At 42.1% G+C, this 20,721-nt stretch overlaps 2 protein-coding genes across 11 annotated transcripts in view; one reads left to right on the top strand and one right to left on the bottom strand.

Annotated features, from left to right (window-relative positions):
• The window catches only part of RPGRIP1 (RPGR interacting protein 1), a 97,089-nt gene extending 80,455 nt beyond the window's left edge, over nt 1–16,634 (top strand). For all 10 annotated transcript variants that reach the window (XM_012466173.3, XM_012466168.3, XM_064374779.1 and 7 more), the window contains 2 exons: nt 9,588–9,715; nt 14,260–16,634. In XM_012466173.3, the coding sequence (XP_012321596.2) occupies nt 9,588–9,715; nt 14,260–14,372 (241 nt within the window). In that variant the 3' untranslated portion in view covers nt 14,373–16,634. The remainder of the gene's footprint in view (nt 1–9,587; nt 9,716–14,259) is intronic.
• Nucleotides 14,642–20,721, bottom strand: part of SUPT16H (SPT16 homolog, facilitates chromatin remodeling subunit) — a 35,935-nt gene continuing 29,855 nt past the window's right edge. Inside the window, exons 23-26 of the mRNA XM_012466184.2 lie at nt 20,009–20,138; nt 16,846–16,975; nt 16,631–16,708; nt 14,642–15,953 (exon numbers count right to left, since the gene is read on the bottom strand). Of these exons, the coding sequence (XP_012321607.1) occupies nt 15,808–15,953; nt 16,631–16,708; nt 16,846–16,975; nt 20,009–20,138 (484 nt within the window). The 3' untranslated portion in view covers nt 14,642–15,807. The remainder of the gene's footprint in view (nt 15,954–16,630; nt 16,709–16,845; nt 16,976–20,008; nt 20,139–20,721) is intronic.

The following is a 20,721-nucleotide window of genomic DNA, read 5'->3' as shown; positions in this document are numbered from 1 at the left end:
TTCTTTTTTTCTTTTAGAGATGGGGTGCAGTGGCATGATCATGGCTCACTGCATCCTCGACCTCAAGTGATCCTCTCACCTCAGCCTTCCAAGTAGCTGGGACTATAGGTGTGTGCCACCGTGCTTGGTTAATTTTTATTTTTTTAATTTTTATTGCATTTTAGGTTTTGGGGTACATGTGAAGAACATGCAAGATTGTTGCATAGGTGCATACGTGGCAGTGTGATTTGCTGCCTTCCTCCCCTTCACCTATATCTGGCATTTCTCCCCATGCTATCTCTCCCCAACTCCCCACCCCCCGCTATCCCTCCCCTATTTCCCTCCAACAGAGCCCAGTGTATAGTGCTCCCCTCCCTGTGTCCATGTGTTCTCATTGTTCAACACCTGCCTATGAGTGAGAACATGTGATGTTTGATTTTGTGTTCTTGTGTCAGTTTGCTGAGAATGATGTTTTCCAGGTTCATCCATGTCCCTACAAAGGACACGAACTCATGGATTTTGATGGCTGCATAGCATTCCATGGTGTATATTTTATCATTTTCCCTGTCCAGTCTATCATCAATGGGCATTTGGGTTGGTTCCAGGTCTTTGCTATTGTAAACTGTGCTGCAATGAACATTTGTGTGCATGCGTCCTTATAGCAGAACGATTTATAATCCTTTGGATATATACCCAGTAACAGGATCGCTGGGTCAAGTGGAATTTCTATTTCTAGGTCCTCGAGGAATCACCACACTGTCTTCCACAATGGTTGAACTAATTTACACTCCCACCAACAGTGTAAAAGTGTTCCTATTTCTCCACGTCCTCTCCAGTATCTGTTGTCTCCAAATTTTTTTAATGATCGCCATTCTAACTGGCTTGAGATGGTATCTCAGTGTAGTTTTGATTTGCATTTCTCTAATGACCAGTGATGATGAACATTTTTTCATATGTTTTTTGACCTCATGTATGTCTTCTTTTGTAAAGTGTCTGTTCATATACTTCACCCACTTTTGAATGGGCTCGTTCGTTTTTTTCCTATAAATCTGTTTTAGTTCTTTGTAGATTCTGGATATCAGCCCTTTGTCAGATGGGTAAACTGCAAAAAATTTTTCACATTCTGTTGGTTGCCGATTCACTCTAATGACTGTTTCTTTTGCCGTGCAGAAGCTGTGGAGTTTGATTAGGTCCCATTTGTCTATTTTGGCTTTTGTTGCCAATGCTTTTGGTGTTTTGGTCATGAAGTCCTTGCCTACGCCTATGTCCTGAATGGTTTTGCCTAGATTTTCTTCTAGGGTTTTTATGCTGTTAGGTCTTATGTTTAAGTCTTTAATCCATCTGGAGTTAATTTTAGTGTAAGGTGTCAGGAAGGGGTCCAGTTGCTGCTTTCTGCACATGGCTAGCCAGTTTTCCCAACACCATTTATTAAACAGGGAATCCTTTCCCCATTGCTTGTTTTTGTCAGGTTTGTCAAAGATCGGATGGTTGTATATATGTTGTGTTGCCTCCGAGGCCTCTGTTCTGTTCCATTGGTCTATATCTCTGTTTTGGTACCAGTACCATGCTGTTTTGATTACTGTAGCCTTATAGTATAGTTTGAAGTCCAGTAGTGTGATGCCTCCAGCTTTGTTCTTTTTGCTTAGAATTGACTTGGGTATGCAGGCTCTCTTTTGGTGCCATATGAAGTTTAGGGTGGTTTTTTCCAGTTCTGTGAAGAGGGTCATTGGTAGCTTGATGGGGATAGCGTTGAATCTGTAAATTACTTTGGGCAGTATGGCCATTTTCACGATATTGATTCTTCCTAACCATGAACATGGAATGTTTCTCCATCTGTTTGTGTCCTCTCTTATTTCGTTGAGCAGTGGCTTGTAGTTCTCCTTGAAGAGGTCCTTTACGTTCCTTGTTAGTTGTATTCCTAGGTATTTTATTCTCTTTGTAGCAATTGTGAATGGCAGTTCATTCTTGATTTGGCTCCAAGTCTGTTATTGGTGTATAGGAATGCTTGTGATTTTTGCACATTGATTTTGTATCCTGAGACTTTGCTGAAGTTGCTTATCAGTTTCAGGAGATTTTGGGCTGAGACGATGGGGTCTTCTAGATATACAATCATGTCGTCTGCAAATAGAGGCAATCTGACTTCCTCCTTTCCTATTTGAATACCCTTTATTTCTTTTTCTTGCCTGATTGCTCTGGCTAGAACTTCCAGTACTATATTGAATAGGAGTGGTGATCCTTGTCTAGTGCCAGATTTCAAAGGGAATGCTTCCAGTTTTTGCCCATTCAGTATGATATTGGCTGTTGGTTTGTCGTAAATAGCTTTTATTATTTTGAAATACGTTCCATCCATAACTAGTTTATTGAGGGTTTTTAGCATAAAGGGCTGTTGAATTTTGTCGAAGGCCTTCTCTGCACCAATTGAGATAATTATGTGGTTTTTTTCTTTGGTTCTGTTTGTGTGGTGAATTATGTTTATAGACTTGCATATGTTGAACCAGCCTTGCATCCCTGGGATGAATCCTACTTGATCATGGTGGATAAGCTTTTTGATGTGCTGTTGCAATTGGCTTGCCAGTATTTTATTGAAGATTTTTGCATCTACGTTCATCATGGATATTGGCCTGAAGTTTTCTTTTCTTGTTGAGTCTCTGCCGGGTTTTGGTATCAGGATGATGTTGGTCTCATAAAATGATTTGGGAAGGATTCCCTCTTTTTGGATTATTTGGAATAGTTTCATAAGGAATGGTACCAGCTCCTCTTTGTATGTCTGGTAGAATTCGGATGTAAGCCCATCTGGACCTGGGCTTTTTTTGGGTGGTAGGCTCTTAATTGCTGCTTCAACTTCAGACCTTGTTATTGGTCTGTTCAGGGTTTTGACTTCTTCCTGGTTTAGGCTTGGGAGGAGGCAAGTGTCCAGAAATTTATCCATTTCTTCCAGGTTTACTAGTTTATGTGCACAGAGTTTGTAATAATTGCTGATGATGGTTTGAATTTCTGTGGCATCTGTGGTGATATCCCCTTTATCATTTTTTATTGCATCTATTTGGTTATTCTCTCTTTTCTTTTTTATTAATCTGGCTAGTGATCTATTTTGTTGATCTTTTTGAAAAATCAGCTCCTGGATTTATTAATTTTTTTGAAGGGTTTTTGTGTCTCTATCTCTTTCAGTTCTGCTCTGATCTTAGTTATTTCTTGTCTTCTGCTAGGTTTTGAGTTTTTTTGATCTTGCTCCTCTAGCTCTTTCAATTTTGACGATAGGGTGTCAATTTTAGATCCCTCCTTGCTCCTCATGTGGGAACTTATTGCTATATACTTTCCTCTAGAGACTGCTTTAAATGTGTCCCAAAGATTCTGGTATGTTGTGTCTTCATTCTCGTTGGTTTCGAAGAACATCTTTATTTCTGCCTTCATTTCATTGTTTATCCAGTCAACATTCAAGAGCCAGTTGTTCAGTTTCCATGAAGCTGTGCGGTTCTAAGTTAGTTTCTGAATTCTGAGTTCTAACTTGATTGGACTGTGCTCTGAGAGACTGTTATGATTTCTGTTCTTTTGCATTTGCTGAGGAGTGATTTACTTCCAATTATGTGATCAATTTTAGAGTAGGTGTGATGTGGTGCTGAGAAGAATGTATATTCTGTGGATTTGGGGTGGAGAGTTCTGTAAATGTCCATTAGGTTTGCTTGGTCCAGGTCTGAGTTCAAGTCCTGGATATCCTTGTTAATTTTCTGTCTGGTTGATCTGTCTAATATTGACAATGGGGTGTTAAAGTCTCCCAATATTATTGTGTGGGAGTCTAAGTCTCTTTGTAAGTCATTAAGAACTTGACTTATGTATCTGGGTGCTCCTGTATTGGGTGCATGTATATTTAGGATCATTAGCTCTTGTTGTTGCATTGATCCTTTTACCATTATGTAATGTCCTTCTTTGTCTCTTTTGATCTTTGTTGGTTTAAAGTCTATTTTATCAGAGATGAGAATTGCAGCTCCTGCTTTTTTTTTTTTTGCTCTCTATTTGCTTGGTAAATCTTCCTCCATCCCTCTATTTGAGCCTTTCTGTATCCTTGCACGTGAGATGGGTTTCCTGAATACAGCACACCGATGGGTTTTGGCTTTTTATCCAATTTGCCAGTCTGTGTCTTTTGATTGGGGCATTTAGTCCATTTACATTTAGGGTTAATATTGTTATGTGTGAATTTGATACTGCCATTTTGATGCTAGCTGGCTGTTTTGCCCGTTAGTTGATGCAGATTCTTCATTGTGTTGATGCTCTTTACCATTTGGTATGTTTTTGGAGTGGCTGGTACTGGTTGTTCCTTTCTATGTGTAGTGCCTCTTTCAGGAGCTCTTGTAAAGCAGGCCTGGTGGTGATGAAATCTCTGAGTACTTGCTTGTTCACAAAGGATTTTATTTTTCTTCACTTATGAAGCTTAGTTTGGCTGGATATGAAATTCTGAGTTGAAAGTTCTTTTCTTTAAGGATGTTGAATATTGGCCTCCACTCTCTTCTGGCTTGTAGGGTTTCTCCTGAGAGATCTGCTGTGAGTCTGATGGGCTTCCCTTTGTGGGTAACCCGACCTTTCTCTCTGGCTGCCCTTACGATTTTCTCCTTCATTTCAACCCTGGTGAATCTGACGATTTTGTGCCTTGGGGCTGCTCCTCTTGAGGAATATCTTTGTGGTGTTGTCTGTATTTCCTGGACTTGAATACTGGCCTGCCTTGCTAGGTTGGGGACATTTTCCTGGATAATATCCTGAAGAGTATTTTTCAGCTTGGATTCATTCTCTCTGTCACATTCAGGTACACCTATCAAACGTAGATTAGGTCTTTTCACATAGTCCCATAATTCTTGGAGACTTTGTTCATTCCTTTTTACCCTTTTATCTCTAATCTTGCCTTCTCATTTTATTTCATTGAGTTGATCTTCGACCTCTGATATCCTTTCTTCTGCTTGGTCAATTCGGCTGTTGAAACTTGTGCATGCTTCGCGAAGTTCTCGTGTTGTGTTTTTCAGCTCTATCAATTCACTTATATTCCTCTCTAAGTTGTCCATTCTTGTTAGTATTTCATCAAATCTTTTTTCAAGGTTCTTAGTTTCTTTGCTTTGGGTTAGAACATGTTCTTTTAGCTCACAGAAGTTTCTTATTACCCACCTTCTGAAGCCTGATTCTGTCAATTCATCACACTCATTTTCTATCCAGCCTGTTCCCTTGCTGGTGAGGAGTTGTGATCCCTTGTAGGAGGACAGGTGTTCTGGTTTCCGGTGTTTTCATCCTTTTTGCACTGGTTTCTTCCCATCTTTGTGGATTTATCCACCTGTTGTCTTTGTAGTTGACTTTCAGATTGGGTCTCTGAGTGGACGTCCAGTTTGTTGATGACGAAGTTACTTCTGTTTCATAGTTTTCCTTCTAACAGTCTGGCCCCTCTGCTGTAGGACTGCTGAGGTCCACTCCAGGCCCTACTTGCCTGAGGATCACCTGCAGCAGCTGCAGAACAGTGAGGGTTGCTACTAGTTTCTTCTTCTGCTGTCTTTGTCCCAGAAGGATACCCACCAAATGTCAGTCTGATCTCTCCTTTATGAGGTGACTCTTTGGATATCCGGGGGTCAGGGAGCTGCTTGAGGAGACAGTCTGTCCTTTATAGGAGCTCAAGTGCTGAGCTGTGAGCTCCGTTGTTCATTCAGAGCTGCTGGGCAGGTAGTTTAAGTCTGCTGCAGTGGAACTCATAAACCCCCTTTTTTTTCCCAGGTGTTCTGTCCCGGGGAGTTAGGCCTTTATTTATGAGTTTCTGTTGTGCTGCTGCCTTTTTTTCAGGGCTTCCCTGACCAGCAAGGAGGCAGCTTAGTCACTGTCTGCCTGCAGAGGCTTTGCTGAGCTGCAGTGGGCTCCACCCAGCTGCCGTGTGAACTTCCCTGAAGTCCTGTTTATATGGGTATAGTTAGAACTGCCTCAGCAATGGTGGCACACCTCTGTAATGTCAGACTCTCTCTGTAATGACGGGTTGCCTCGGCAGTGGCGGGCTGCCTCAGCAATGACGGACTACCTCTGTAGTGGTGGAGTGCCTCAGTAATGGTGGATGCCCCTCCCTCACAGAGCTGGATGGTCCTGGGTTCAGCTGTGCTTGCTGTGAAACTCTCAACCCAGAGCGTTTCCAATTGCTGTTTTTTTTTTGTAGGGGTGGGACCAGCCGAGCCTGATCACCTGGCTCCCTGCCTCAGAGCCTTTTTTTTTTCAGTTGGACAGTCAACTCTCTCCCAGGTGTTCCAGTTGCCTGTTGAAAAGGCGCCGGGATCTGTGTGATTTCCCGTGCAGTGACCCACTGCGCCAGCTGAAACAGCGGCGCTAAGATTCGTGGCACTTTTTTGCCCAGGAATCTCCTGGCCTGGCTCCCTGTTTCAGTCCCCTTTTTAATCAGATGAATGGGAGACTCTGCCTTCCCGGACCTCCAATCGCCAGCTAAAAGGGCACCCAGATCAGTGTATTTTGTATGGAGAACTGCCGCACCGGGGCACTGGCAAAACAGACGCATTGGCCAAAACAGCCACGCTGGCGACCCGTGGGGCTCCTCCACCTGGGAATCTCCTGGTCTGTGGGCAATAAAAATCTGTCTGGAAATGCGGCATCCACTCACCCTCTGTGCTTTCACTGGGAGCTGCAATCCTGAGCTGCTCCTAATCGGCCATCTTGGATCTTCTCCTCAACTTTTATTTTTATTTTTATTTTTTTTTGGAGAGATATGGGGTCTCCCTATGTTACCCAGGCTGGTCTTGAACTCATGGGCACATCCCCAGTCTCCCAAAGTGCTGGGATTACATGTGTGAGCCACTGCACTTGGCCAATGAAATGTTCTGAAATTTGATAGTGGTGGTGATGGCACAACATTGTGATTACACTAAGAAACATTGAATTATGTATAAACTTTAAAATAGTTAAAATAGGCCAGGTGCAATCGCTCATGCCTGTAATCCCAGCACTTTGGGAGAGGCAGGTAGATCACAAGGTCTAGAGTTCAAGACCAGCCTCGCCAAGATAGTGAAACTCTGTCTCTATCAAAAATACAAAAAAAAAAAATTAGCTGGGTACAGTGGTGGGTGCCTGTAATCCCAGCTACTCAGGAGGCTGAAGCAGAGAATTGCGTGAACTAGAGAGGTGGAGGTTGTAGTGAGCTGAGATTGTGCCACGGCACTCCAGCCTGGGTGACCGAGCAAGACTCCATCTTTAAAAAAAAAAAAAAAAAAAAAAGGGTGGCTAGGTGGGGCGCCTCACACCTGTAATCCCAGCACTTTGGGAGGCTTGAGGCAGGGAGAACATGAGGTCAGGAGATCGAGACCACCCTGGCTAACATGATGAAAACCCTGTCTCTACTAAAAATACAAAAATTAGCCCAGCATGGTGGTGGGCATCTGTAATCCCAGATACTCGGGAGGCTGAGGCAGGAGAATTGCTTGAACCCGGGAGAAGGAGGTTGTAGTGAGCCGAGACTGCACCATTGCACTCCAGCCTGGGTGACAGAGCAAGACTCGGTCTCAAAAAAAAAAAAAAAAAAAAAAAAGTGGGAGGGGGAATTTTATGTTAATTCTTTTAAACATATTTATTTATATATTATTATTATTTTTTGAGACAGAGTCTCACTCTGTTGCCCAGGCTGGAGTGCAGTGGCATGATCTCGGCTCACTGCAACCTTCACCTCCTGGGTTCCAGCAATTCTCCTGCCTTAGCCTCCCAAGTAGCTGGAATTACCCGATACCACGCCCAGCTAAATTTTTTTTGTATTTTTAGTAGAAACGGGGTTTCTCCATGTTGGTCAGGCTGGTCTCAAACTCCCGACCTCAGGTGATCTGTCTGCCTCAGCCTCCCACACTGCTTTGATCCATCGTACCTGGCCATGTTAAGTTAATTTTCTCTTAAAAATTTAAATGGATTTTTTACAAATTCTAACAGTTTTTAGAATTCAGTATCATTTTCTGGCTGTCAAGATAATACTAATTGTTACTTTATTTTCATAGAGATGGGTGGGGGGGTCTCACTGTGTTGCCCAGACTTGTCTTGAACTTCTGGTCTTATGCAACCCTCCTGCCTCCACCTCCCAAAATGTTGGGGATTACAGGGGTGAACCACCATGCCTGGCCATATACTAATTGTTATTGATTGCTTACTGCCTTCAGGATACTATGCTGCATGCTGTATAGCATAATCTTCAAGACTTAAAACTCTAAGATATACATTTTTTTAGGCTGGGCATGGTGGCTCACGCCTATAATCCCAGCACTTTGGGAGTCCAAGGTGGCTGGATCACAAGGTCAGGAGTTCGAGACCAGCTTGGCCAGCATGGTGGTACCCTGTCTCTACCGAAAATACAAAAAAAAAAAAAGCTGGGCATGGTGGCACACAGCTGTAATCCCAGCTACTCGGGAGGCTGGGGCAGGAGAATTGCTTGAACCTGGGAGGCAGAGGTTGCAGTGAGCCGAGACTGTGCCACTGCACTCCAGCCTGGGCGATAGAGTGAGACTCCCTCTCAAAAAGAAAAAAAATCAAAAAGGAAGAAAAGAAATACATCTTTTATACTCATTTTGCAATTATGCATTCCTTCTGTTTCCTTTGCTCTGCCATGGTAACTAACTTTAGATTTAAAGCCTCTGCTTCTGGCTGGGTTCAGTGGCTCATGCTTGTAATCCCAGAACTTTGGGAGGCCAAGGCGGGTGGATCACCTGAGGTCAGGAGTTCGAGACCAGCCTGACCAACATGGAGAAACCCCATCTCTACTAAAAATACAAAATTAGCCAGGTGTGGTGACTCATGCCTGTAGTCCCAGCTACTCGGGAGGCTGAGGCAGGAGAATTGCTTGAACCTGGGAGTTGGAGGTTGTGGTGAACCACGATTGCACCATTGCACTACAGCCTGGGCAAAAAAAGCAAACTGTCTCAAAAAAAAAAAAAGCCTCTCCTTCTAACTCCCATAATCTTGTTTTGTTTAAATATACCATTGTTTTGTTATTGTTTTTGTGAAGCATCTTCACTGTCCATATCACATCTTTCAACTAAATTGTAAGCTGTCTGGTACAGTGGCTCACTCCTGTAATCCCAGCTACACTCGAGGCTGAGGTGGGAGGATTGTTCAAGGCCAGGAGTTCAAGACTAGCCTGGACAACATAATGAGATCCTCATCCCTACAAAAAATAAAATGAAAAATTAGCTGGGCATGGCTGTGCACACCTGTAGTCCTAGCTACTCAGGAGACTGAGGTGGGAACTTTGCTTGAGCCCAGGAATTTCAGGTGGCAGTGAGCTATGATTGTGGTACCGCATTCCAGCCTGGGCTACAGAGTGAGACTGTCTCTTAAAAAAAAAAATTATGAACCATCTTACTGGAAATTATATCTTGATAGTTTTAAGACAACTTGAATCAACTACATTATCTTGAGTTTTAGTTCCTCTTCTAAAAGGACTGTTACTTAAATTACACCAATTCCTCACTTTGTTTATTGTCATTTTGTAAAATGGAGGCAAGGGAAAAGTGATTCAGAGAAGACATTGTATTGTTTCTGATTACTTTTACCTTTATTTTTGAAGCATAAAGGGTATCAACAGTGCTGAGTTAAATGCAATTTCTTTTTAGTTTAAAGTTTACAGTGGTAAGTGATCCTCTGGATGAAGAGAAAGAATGTGAAGAAGTAGGCTACGCATATCTTAAACTGTGGCAGATCCTGGAGTCAAGAAAAGATATTCTAGAGCAAGAACTAGACAGTGAGTAACTTTTTTTATTTTATTTTCAGTTCTAATTATTTCTAAGGAAATCATCCTAATAATGAATTACATTTTACCTTCAATACATAATTATCACTTTGAAGTTGATGAGACACAAACTGGATTGAAATCTTATCCCTACAACTGGATTTATTTCTGGATCCAGCACTAAAGTAGTCAGTTGTGTATATTAGCCCCCATATACCTGATTACAACTAGAATTGATTTTGAATCTACAATGTTGAAAAAGGGGATTTTTAAAAAGTTAAGTTCTTGGCTGAGCACAGTGGCTCACGCCTGTAGTCCCAACACTCTGGGAGGCCAAGGTAGATGGATCACCTGAGGTTGGGAGTTTGAGAACAGCCTGACCAACATGGAGAAACCCTGTCTCTACTAAAAATACAAAATTAGCCAGGCGTGGTGGCATATGCCTGTTATCCCAGCTATTCCGGAGGCTGAGGCAGGAGAATTGCTTAAACCTGAGAGGTGGACGTTGCAGTGAGCTGAGATTGTGCCACTGCACTCCAGCCTGGGCAACAAAAGTGAAACTCCATCTCAAGAAAAAAAGGGATAAGTTCTTTTCATTTCAAATTTATATATCAGAATTTTGGATCTCTCTTGAACATGTTTATATAGGCAGTTGACACTCATTGTTTGTGTTAATGCACCCAGTTTTTTTTTTTTTTTTTTTTTTTTTTTGAGATGGAGTCTGTTGCTCAGGCTGGAGTGCAGTGGCACAATCTCAGCTCACTGCAACCTCTGCCTCCCAGGTTCAAGCAATTCTCATGCCTCAATCTCTTGTGTAGTTGGGATTACAGGCATGCGCCACCACGCCTGGCTAATTTCTGTATTTTTAGTAAAGATGGGGATTCACCATGTTGGCCAGGCTGGTCTTGAACTCCTGACCTCAAGTGATCTGCCTGCCTTGGCCTCCCAGAGTGCTGGGATTACAGGCATGAGCCACCATGCCTGACCTATCCTGTCTGTTGAAAAAGACATCAACTCTCTCCTCTTTCCTCATATTCACTGGTCATTAATTCTTATCCATTCTACTTGTGAATTGACTATGCTCTCCTTACTATAATTTTGTCTATAATTTCTTTTTCTTTTTTTTTTTTTGAGATGGAGTCTCACTCTGTTGCCCAGGGTGGAGTACAGTGGTGGGATTTCAGCTCACTGCAACCTCCACCTCCCACGTTAAAGCAATTCTCTTGCCTCAACCTCCAGAGTAGCTGAGAGTACAGACACCTGCCTCCATGCCCAGCTACTTTTTGTATTTTTAGTAGAGACGGGGTTTCACCATGTTGCCCATGCTGGTCTCGAACTTCTGGACCCAAGCAATCCACCCTCCTTGGCCTCCCAAAGTGTTGGCGTTATAGACATGAGGCCATTGTGCCCGGCCCCCTTATATAATTTCTGAACTGTCTTCCTGCCACTGGTTTCTTCCACCCCATTTCCATCTACTTTTTTTTCTTTTTATTTATTTATTTTTTTGCCTGAAGATTGGGTTCTACCCATTTCCATCTACTATAGTAAATGTTTCTATGTAATAAATTTAATCACTGCCTTCTTTTTAAATCCTTTTACACTTTGCTATAGGTCATGTTTTAAAAACATTTGTATCTGAATACCTTTAATTGGACCTGCTCTGTTCAGTCCTCACTGCTCCCATTAGCTTACATACCTGGATGTCACCTATCTATCTGCTAGGATCTTTAGACACTTAAGATTTTCCACTGACCAATGTTTTTCAAATTTCCAGTCACAGCCCATTAGTGGATGTGAAATTGAATTAGTAAATCACAACGGGAATTTGAAAACAGCAAACCAAAACTGGGGGAAAGAGAACAGGAATTAAGAGTACATTAAACATATTGTTTTGTGAAACTTTTTAAATGTAATGTTTAATAAATCATGATATAAAATTATTCTGACTCATCATTATAAACATTTTTTGAGGAATACTCCTCCTCAGACCCTAAGAGTTACAAAGTTCAAATGTTAGATAAGATTCTTCATTGTATTTCTATACTATAGTATCTTTCCAACTATGATCTTGAGCAAGGTATTTAACCTGTTTCCTCACCTATAAAGTGGGAGTAACAGTAGTCCCTGTCTGAGTTGTGAAGATTAAGGGAGCACTTAAATAAAGGATGAAGGGAGATTTTTTTTTTTTTTTTTTTTTGAGTCGGAGTTTCGCTCTTGTTACCCAGGCTGGAGTGCAATGGCGCGATCTCGGCTCACCGCAACCTCCGCCTCCTGGGTTCGAGCAATTCTCCTGCCTCAGCCTCCCGAGTAGCTGGGATTACAGGCACGCGCCACCATGCCCAGCTAATTTTTTGTATTTTTAGTAGAGACGGGGTTTCACCATGTTGACCAGGATGGTCTTGATCTCTTGACCTCGCGATCCACCTGCTTCGGCCTCCCAAAGTGCTGGGATTATAGGCGTGAGCCACCACACCCCGCAAAGGGAGAAGATTAACAAAGGGGGCTGGGCACGGTGGCTCATGCCTGTAATCACAGCACTTTGGGAGGCCAAGGCGGGCAGATCATGACGTCAGGAGATTGAGACCATCCTGGCTAACATGGTGCAATCCATCTCTACTAAAAATACAAAAAATTAGCAGGGCGTGGTGGCACACACCTGTAGTCCCAGCTACTGGCAGGGGCAGGGCCGAGGTCGGAGAATCATTTGACCCTGGCAGACGGAGGTTGCAGTGAGCTGAGATCAGGCCACTGCACTCCACCCTGGCGACAGAGCAAGACTCCGTCTCAAAAAAAAAAAAAAAAGATTAAGAAAGGGGCATAGGGCAAGTGCCATATCTTTGTAAGCCATTTTCCAGTTCACTCCTAAACATGCTATGCTCTTCCTGGTCTCCCAAGTAGTTGGGATCATAGGCATGCGCCATCACACCTGACTAATTTTGTATTTTTGGTAGAGACGGGATTTCGCCATGTTGGTCAGGTTGGTCTTGAACTCCTGACCTCAGGTGATCCTCCTGCCTTGGCCTCCCAAAGTGCTAGGATTACAGGTGAGAGCCACTGGGCCTGGCCCTGCCTGTATTTCACTACCTCCTGCATCTCCCTCCAATAAGACTGTTTCCATTCTACTTTACGGAATTCTTTTTTTTTTAGACAGGGGTTTTCACCATGTTGGTCAGGCGCGTCTTGAATTCCCGACCTCAGGTGATCCACCCGCCTTGGCCTCCAAAGTACTTGGATTACAGAAGTGAGCCACCACGCCCGGCCTACTTTACGGAATTCTCATCAGTTTTCCTAATTGCCAAATCTCATGACTTTTTTCAAATTTTTTTATTATTTTTTTGAGTGTCTCGATGTTTCCCAAGCTGGGGTGCAGTCTTTCGATCTCGGCTCACTGCAGCCTCGCCTCCCAGGTTCAAGCAATTCTCCCTGCCTCAGCCTCCCAAGTATCTGGAATTACAGGCATGTGCCACCATACCCAGCTAATTTTTGTGTTTTGCAGTAGAAACTGGGTTTCACAATGTTGGCCAGGCTGGTCTTGAACTCCTGAAGTCAGTTGATCTACCTGCCTCAGCCTCCCAAAGTGGTGGGATTACAGGCATGAGCCACTGCACCTGGTTGGAAATTTTGACTATCACTCTCTGGGTGTTCTTTTTCCTTTGTAGGTTTCTTGTCTGTTCTTCAAATTTTGGATTGTCATCATTGAATCTTTTTTTTTTTCCTCTATATATACCCTCTTCCTGATTATATCCACTGAGTTTTGTAGTCTAGAAATAATCTCAAATCTAGGTTTCTAGACCAGATTCTAAATACAATCTGGACTTAGCACAAACTAGATGTCACTACTTGTATTTCCTATGTCCCCTTGGTACCTCAAAATCCCTTGATTACAAATTTGTACCTTGTATTCCCTCTTACCCACCAACTATCTTGTTATCCAAATTAGAATGGCTATTTTTGATTCCAAGCTATTCCTCACTCCAATCACAAAAATTGTTTACACTTAAACATTTTGAATCTATCCCCACCTCTCCATTATACTGCAGACCTTCATCCATTACTCCCCTCCCGCTGAATGACTGCAGTATCCTAACTACTCTCCCTGGTTTAACTTGTGTCCTCTTTGACTGTATTATCCAAACAGTAGTCATCTTTCAAGACCCCCACATAAGAACAATCACTTCTGATATCTTCAGTTGAAATCACATTCCAAGACAAACAAGGCTGCTATGTGGCCTGTACAGGCTCATTCCTGCCACTCCTTGCAGTTTTCCAAACACATTCTCATATCTTGATACATTAGGCGTCTTTTACTTTTTAAAGACTTAGCTCATGAATTATCTCCAGAACTCCTTTTCTAATTTGTCCATTCTGGTGCAGGTGCACCTTGTGCTTTCATTTATTACAGCACCTACACACACAGTTGCAATGACCCCATTTTCCTTTTTCTTCCACTATTCATTCATTTAGTATCTCCAGTACTTAACCTGACAAATACCCCAAAGTGTTTAACTGAGTCATACTGCTGCCTGACATTCCCCCCACCCCACCTTTCCCAACAGTTGTTAACCCTGAAGATCTGGCTACCCCAATAGGAAGGCTGAAGGTTTCCCTTCAAGCAGCTGCTGCCCTCCATGCTATTTACAAGGAGATGACTCAAGATTTGTTTTCATGAAGAAACAAGTGCTATTCAGATCTCCAAAGGAACCATAGTAAAGTCTCTTATAAAGTAACTTGCTACAACATGAATTTGTTTTACTGTGATGTCTAGTATCTCTCAACCTAATGCTCAAAGTTCAGAATGGTCAAAGTTTCTTTTGTGCCGCTAGCCAGCTAAAGGCATTCTTCTCTAATGCCTTAGCACTTTACCAGGCAAGAAGCAGCCTTGCTTTCAGGAAATGAAAAAGAATGATCACAAAAGGTGAATTTACAAAAACAAACAACAACAAAAAAAACCCAGTTTATTCATCTTTTAGTTCTTCCAAAATTGAAAATATCAAGTCCTACTGCTAAGGAGAAAAACATAAAATCCGGGACCCCTCCCCGCTTTTTCTCTTAAAGTCAGAGCATGGAAGGAACTGCAGTGGGACAGGTGGGTGCAGAGAACCAGAAGGGGAGGATGGCAAGATAAACTCCCCAAATACTTGAAAAGCTGTTCAACAGAAACCATGATAAATATGGGACAATGCAAGACAAGTTAAAATAAGGAGCAGCAGTGCTGAGAGGCTATTGTAGATATGGCCTCCCTTCCTCTTCTCGTTTCTCATCAGGGTATTCTAGGCCCAAGGCATGATTTGCCCCTTCCAGATCTAAATGTTGACTCCTCTGAGCTTTCCTCTAGATTTCACTAGAAGCAGTACACGAGGAACAACCATTCTTCCTTAGATATACCAAAAAAAGAAAAAAAAAAAGACAGTGGTAATTTTGCCTTCTATCATTGTACCATGTGTGCATTTGTATGGAGAAAATAACCAAGCCAGGGAGTATCACTGCTTCTTATGTCTTCCAAGGCAGCAGAAATACCTCAGAATCTGCATGAGGTAAGAAAGCAGGAAAACTCAGATGAAGGCCCAAGCCCAATCTGCCTCACTAGCTCAAGTTGCATGGTTTATCACAACCGTCAGCAAATTTCCAAGAATCTTGAGTACTGCAAAGATGAAACTTAGAGATGTGAGGAAGGTCATGGCAAAAAGGTAAGATGGAGGACTGAATGTGCTGGTCAAGAACCATGATACAAGTAATTGTCACCTTGTACTACTGTCTTGGAAATACAGCTTTGAGACACCAAATAAGATGTCAAAAGCCATCGCTGTCCTGGCAGAAGGTGATAGGAAGAGAGAAGAATGAAACAATATTTATTATCAGCGGGATCCTCCTCCTGTCTTCAAGAACACCTCCTCCCTTGCCGTCTGAATGGGGCCACTGGCACGTGTCCTGGTGGGCCTGGAATTCCCCGAGTAGATTGGTCCACACAAATGGCCCCCTAAACCCATAAACACAAATGGCAAAACTTCAAATGAAAACAAAAGGAAAAATACAGTTTCTATGTCATGTAAAATTTTCAGGGGTTGACTGGAGGAAGAATGGAGCACAGGGCCAAAGTTCAGAAGTTACTTCCTCTTTTTCTTGGGGGGTGCAGAGCTGTGTCTGGAACCACGGTTAGAGCCACGGCCCGAACTGTGCACAGATGCCTTCCTCTTCCGGCTCATGCTTCGACTCTGTTCTTCTTCTTCCTCATAACGACTTTCTCGGTCCGCTAAATAGAAGAAGGATTATTAGTTAGTGACATGTAAACTTTAGGTACCTAATGTTACTGGATAACATGAGATAGTAGAGAGAATATATTTTGGAATTAGACCCAAGTTTTAATCTTTATTAAGTCACTAGTTGTGTGATCTTGGGCACGTACTTTCTGAGCCCTGGTTTATTTACAAAAGGGAGAATTATTTAAGGGTTAAATAAAAACCTATGAGAAGTACCTATTCCCAATGCTTGGAACACAGCAGATATTATTTCCTTTCTAGCTTTAAACTTTTGTTTGGGGTTTGGTTTCAAAGTACTAGATTAGCATTATAAAAAGACATTCCTAACCTGGAAGGAGCCTAGAAAATGAAATTAAAGGATTTAGGTTTGTAAACTGAGTAGGCCAATTCTTGAGTCTTACATGACTATGTGGCTATTGAGGCTATAGGCAAGATGGGGGCTTGGGCAGATGAAAACAGCAGTTAGGCAGAGCACTACCCACTGGGGAGTATGGACAAATTCCAGACCTCATTTTCTCCTTCAAAGTTATATCTGTGGCTTGAGATCAGTTTTATAGTGTTCTTTTGTTACTCTCATTAGGCCATCAATACTAACACCTCAAAATACTGAAATGTGTTAAGAGATTTGTGTGTAGACAAATAAACAGAATAAAAACAGATTTTTGAAAACCTTTTCGGGCTTCTTCCTCCAGTTCATCCCAATCCTTTCCACTCTCTTCTTCACTACCCAATGATTCCTTAGAATAGTCTGGAAGAAAATTGATTAAGCATTAGTCATCATGCAGGAATGAAATGGAATGACAGAGTTCTCTTAGTCTAAAAAAAAGTAGTTTTCAGAAATGATATATTAGGATGCCAGGATGAACTTTTCTTTATAAGACTAACCTGACTCTTCTGCTTCTGATGAATAATCTTCATCACTGTCCTCCTCTTCCTCTTCATAATCATCTTCTGAAGGATTAAAAGTCTCATCTTCAATTTCAGACTCTGAATCCCCTTCCTCCGCATCACTCCCCTGGTGAATTAGGGCATAATATACATATTTTTTACATTTGCCTTATTAACTTGATGAATTAATTCAGCCCACACAGTATACCAGCATTTACATGAAGAAAACAAGAGCAAAAAACTGATCAAGAGATAAAATGACTTGTTTAAAATCAGTGGTCAGGTACAATTATTTTCCTATTTTATTTCTCAAAAATTCCCTTTAGCTTTCCTTACCCAGGGAAATTAACAACAAAGACTTTCTGTATTAATGTATCACACAGACATCAAGTGGACCATTTTTTAGAAAATAATTTTTTTTTTTTTTTAAAGAGAAAGAGAGAGAGAGAATGGGGAGGAGGAAAAAGGAAAAGAAAGAGGGAGAGAGAATGGGAGTATTGCTTTCTTGCCCGGGCTAGAATGCAATTTAGTAATGGGTATTGAAAACCTCTTGTATACTGATAATTATACTTAATGATGTAGTCAGGAAGGAATAAGGGAAGAAGATAACAGCCAACCAATATTTCATTTAAACCTATGAAATGCTATGCGATTACTGAGGAGTGATTTACTTCCAATTATATAGTCACTTTTGGAATAGGTGTGAGGTGGTAATGTATGTTTTGTGTATTTGAAGTGGAGAGTTCTATAAATGTTTGTTAAATTTACTTGTTCCGGGTCTGAGTTCAAGTCCTGAATATCCTTGTTAATTTTCTATCTCGTTGATCTATAGAATCGTTAGCTATTCTTGTTACATTGATCCTTTTACCATTATGTAATGTCCTTCTTTGCCTCTTTTGATCTTTGTTGCTTTAAAGTCTACTTTATCAGAGGCGAGAATTGCATCTCCTGCTTTCTGTTTGTTTATTTTTACTCTCTGATTGGTTGATAAATCTTCCTCCTTCTCTTTGTTTTGAGTCTTTGTGTATTGTTGCATGTGAGATGGGTTTGGATGCAGCATACGGATGGGTTTTGGCTTTTTATCCAATTGAAATATATATAAGTTTAATACTGGTGTTTGATGCTAGCTGGCTGTTTTGCCCATTAGTTGATGTAAATTTTTCATTGTATTAATGTTCTTTGCTTTTTGATATATTTTTGGAAAGGCTGATATTGGTTGTTCCTTTATATGTATAGTGCTTCTTTCAGAAGCTCTTGTAAAGCAGGCCTGGTGGTGGTGAACTCTCTAAGTACTTGTTTGTTCGCAAAAGATTTAATTTTTCCTTCACTCATAAAGCTTAGTTTGGCTGGATAGGAAATTCTGGGTTGAAAGTTCTTTTCTTTAAGGATGTTAAATATTGGTCCCCACTCTTTTCTGGCTTGTAGGGTTTCTGCTGAGAGATCTGCTGTGAGTCTGATAGATTTCCCTTTGTGGGTAACCTGACCTTTCTCTCTGGCTGCCCTTAGTATTTTCTCCTTCATTTCAACCCTAATAAATCTGGCGATTATGTGCCTTGGGGTTGGTCTTCTTGAAAAATATCTTTGTGGTGTTCTCTGTATTACCTGGAGTTGAATATTACCTTGCCTTGCTAGGTTGGGAAAGTTTTCCTGAATGATATCCTGAAGAGTATTTTCCAACTTGGATTCATTCTCTTCATCACATTCAGGTACACCTATCAAACGTAGATTAGTTCTTTTCACATAGTCCCATATTTCCTGGAGACTTTGCTCATTCCTTTTTATCCTTTTTTCTCCAATCTTGTCTTCTCGTTTCATTTCACTGAGCTGGTCCTCGACTTCTGATATCCTTTCTTCTGCTTGATCAATTCGACTGTTTAAGCTTGTGCATGCTTCGCGAAGTTCTCGTGTTGTGCTTTTCAGCTCCATCAATTCACTTATATTCCTCTCTAAATTGTCCATTCTCGTTAGCATTTCGTCAAACCTTTTTTTAAGGTTCTTAATTTCTTTGCATTGGGTTAGAACAAGTTCTTTTAATTCACAGAAGTTTCTCATCACCCACCTTTTGAAACCTGCTTCTGTTACTGGAACACACTCGTTCTCCATTAAGCCTTGTTCCGTTACTGATGAGTAATTGCGATCCCCTGTAGAGGGAGAGGCATTCTGATTTTGAGTATTCTCTGCCTTTTTAGGCTGCTTTCTTCCCTTGATTATATATTTATCCATCTGTCGTCTTTGTAATTACCGACTTTCTAACTAGGTCTCTGAGCGGACGTCCAACTTTTTGATTCCCAGTGCCGAAATCTGAGCAATCCACTGTGCCGGCCAAGACAGCGGTGTTAAGGTTGATGGTGCCTTTCTGCCCAGGAATCTCCGGACTCTGCACCAAGAACTGCCGCTTTAAGGCGCCAGCAAAACCGCCGCGCCGGCCACAAGAGTAGCTCTGGCGACCCGTGGAGCTCCTCCGCTGGGAATCTCCTGGTCCGTGAGCTACAAATATTCGTCTGAAAGTGTGGCGTCCTCTCGTTCTCTGCGCTTTCACTGGGAGCTACGTGCCCGAGCTGCTAGTGATCAGCCATCTTGGATCTCTCTCAATTTTTTTTTTTTTTGAGACGGAGTTTCGCTCGTTACCCAGGCAGGAGTGGCACGATCTTGGCTCACCGCAACCTCCGCCTCCTGGGTTCAAGCAATTCTCCTGCCTCAGCCTCCTGAGTAGCTGGGACTATAGGCGCGTGACACCATGCCCAGCTAATTTTTGTTATTTTTAGTAGAGATGGGGTTTCACCTTATTGACCAGGATGGTCTCGATCTCTTGACCTCGTGATCCACCTGCCTTGGCCTCCCAAAGTGTTGAGATTACGGGCGTGAGCCACTGCGCCCAGCTAGAAAATAATTTTTGCAAAATGTCCAGAAGGACTTTTTCCCTAAATACTAAGAAATTGAAAAGTTTTTGTAGTTTCAATAAAATTTTGTCAGGAGCTACCACTGTGCAATCAATTTATCATTTACCTGTAAAACTAATTTGAAAAAACAATATCAAGTTGTGTTCAGAACTTCTCCCAGATGGCCTAGCCCCTTATGTGCTATGGTATATGCCATTCTAACTGACCAAATGATAGTGGGCAACACTATGTACCAGAAAAGAAACCCCACACTCACGCACCTCACCCTCAGGCTCCAGGAAAGACCAGCCACCTTGTTCAAAGAAGCCCTCGGGATCATCAACAATGGTCTTCATGATTTTAGTCCAGTTGAGGGACTGTACTCCTTCTGTGTACTTCAGGTCGCAGGAACTAAGAGAAATGACATGAAGTATCAATCTTCCGTATTTTCTGTATTCAAATATCTGGGAGCAGATTTTTTTTTTTGAGACAGTGTCTTGCTCTGTCACCCAGGCTGCAGTCCAGTGGTACAATCTTGCTCACTGCAACCTCTGCCTCCTGGGTTCAAGTGATTCTCCTGCCTCAGCCTCCTGAGCACCTGGGATTACAGGTACATGCCACCATGCCTGGCTAATTTTTGTATTTTTAGTAGAGACAGTGTTTTGCCCTGTTTGTGGGGCTGGTCTAGAACTCCTCACTTCAGGTGACCCACGTGCCTCAGCCTCCCAAAGTGCTGGGATTACAAGTGTGATCCACCGTGCTTAGCCTAGGAGCAGATATTCTTTGTACTATGCCACCAGAGCTGCTCTTTGATCTCCTAGAGCACTAGCCCTCACAACAGACCAGCATTCCAATTGAAGCAAGCTTTGTCCTTCACCCAAGTCAGAGCTTATCCTCTCCCATTTTCTTCCTTAAACACCAATTTCCCTATTCTTCACTTAGTCTTCTCTCTCATTCACCCATGCTTTTCCTTCTCTGTCACTGATTCCATTCT

The sequence above is a fragment of the Aotus nancymaae genome, unplaced genomic scaffold, assembly GCF_030222135.1.
Source record: "Aotus nancymaae isolate 86718 unplaced genomic scaffold, 86718_ANA_hifiasm-v0.15.2.pri h1tg000011l, whole genome shotgun sequence".
Classification (NCBI taxonomy): domain Eukaryota; kingdom Metazoa; phylum Chordata; class Mammalia; order Primates; family Aotidae; genus Aotus; species Aotus nancymaae.
Note: the sequence above shows the minus strand (reverse complement) of the source record. Positions and strands in the feature narration are given on the sequence as shown.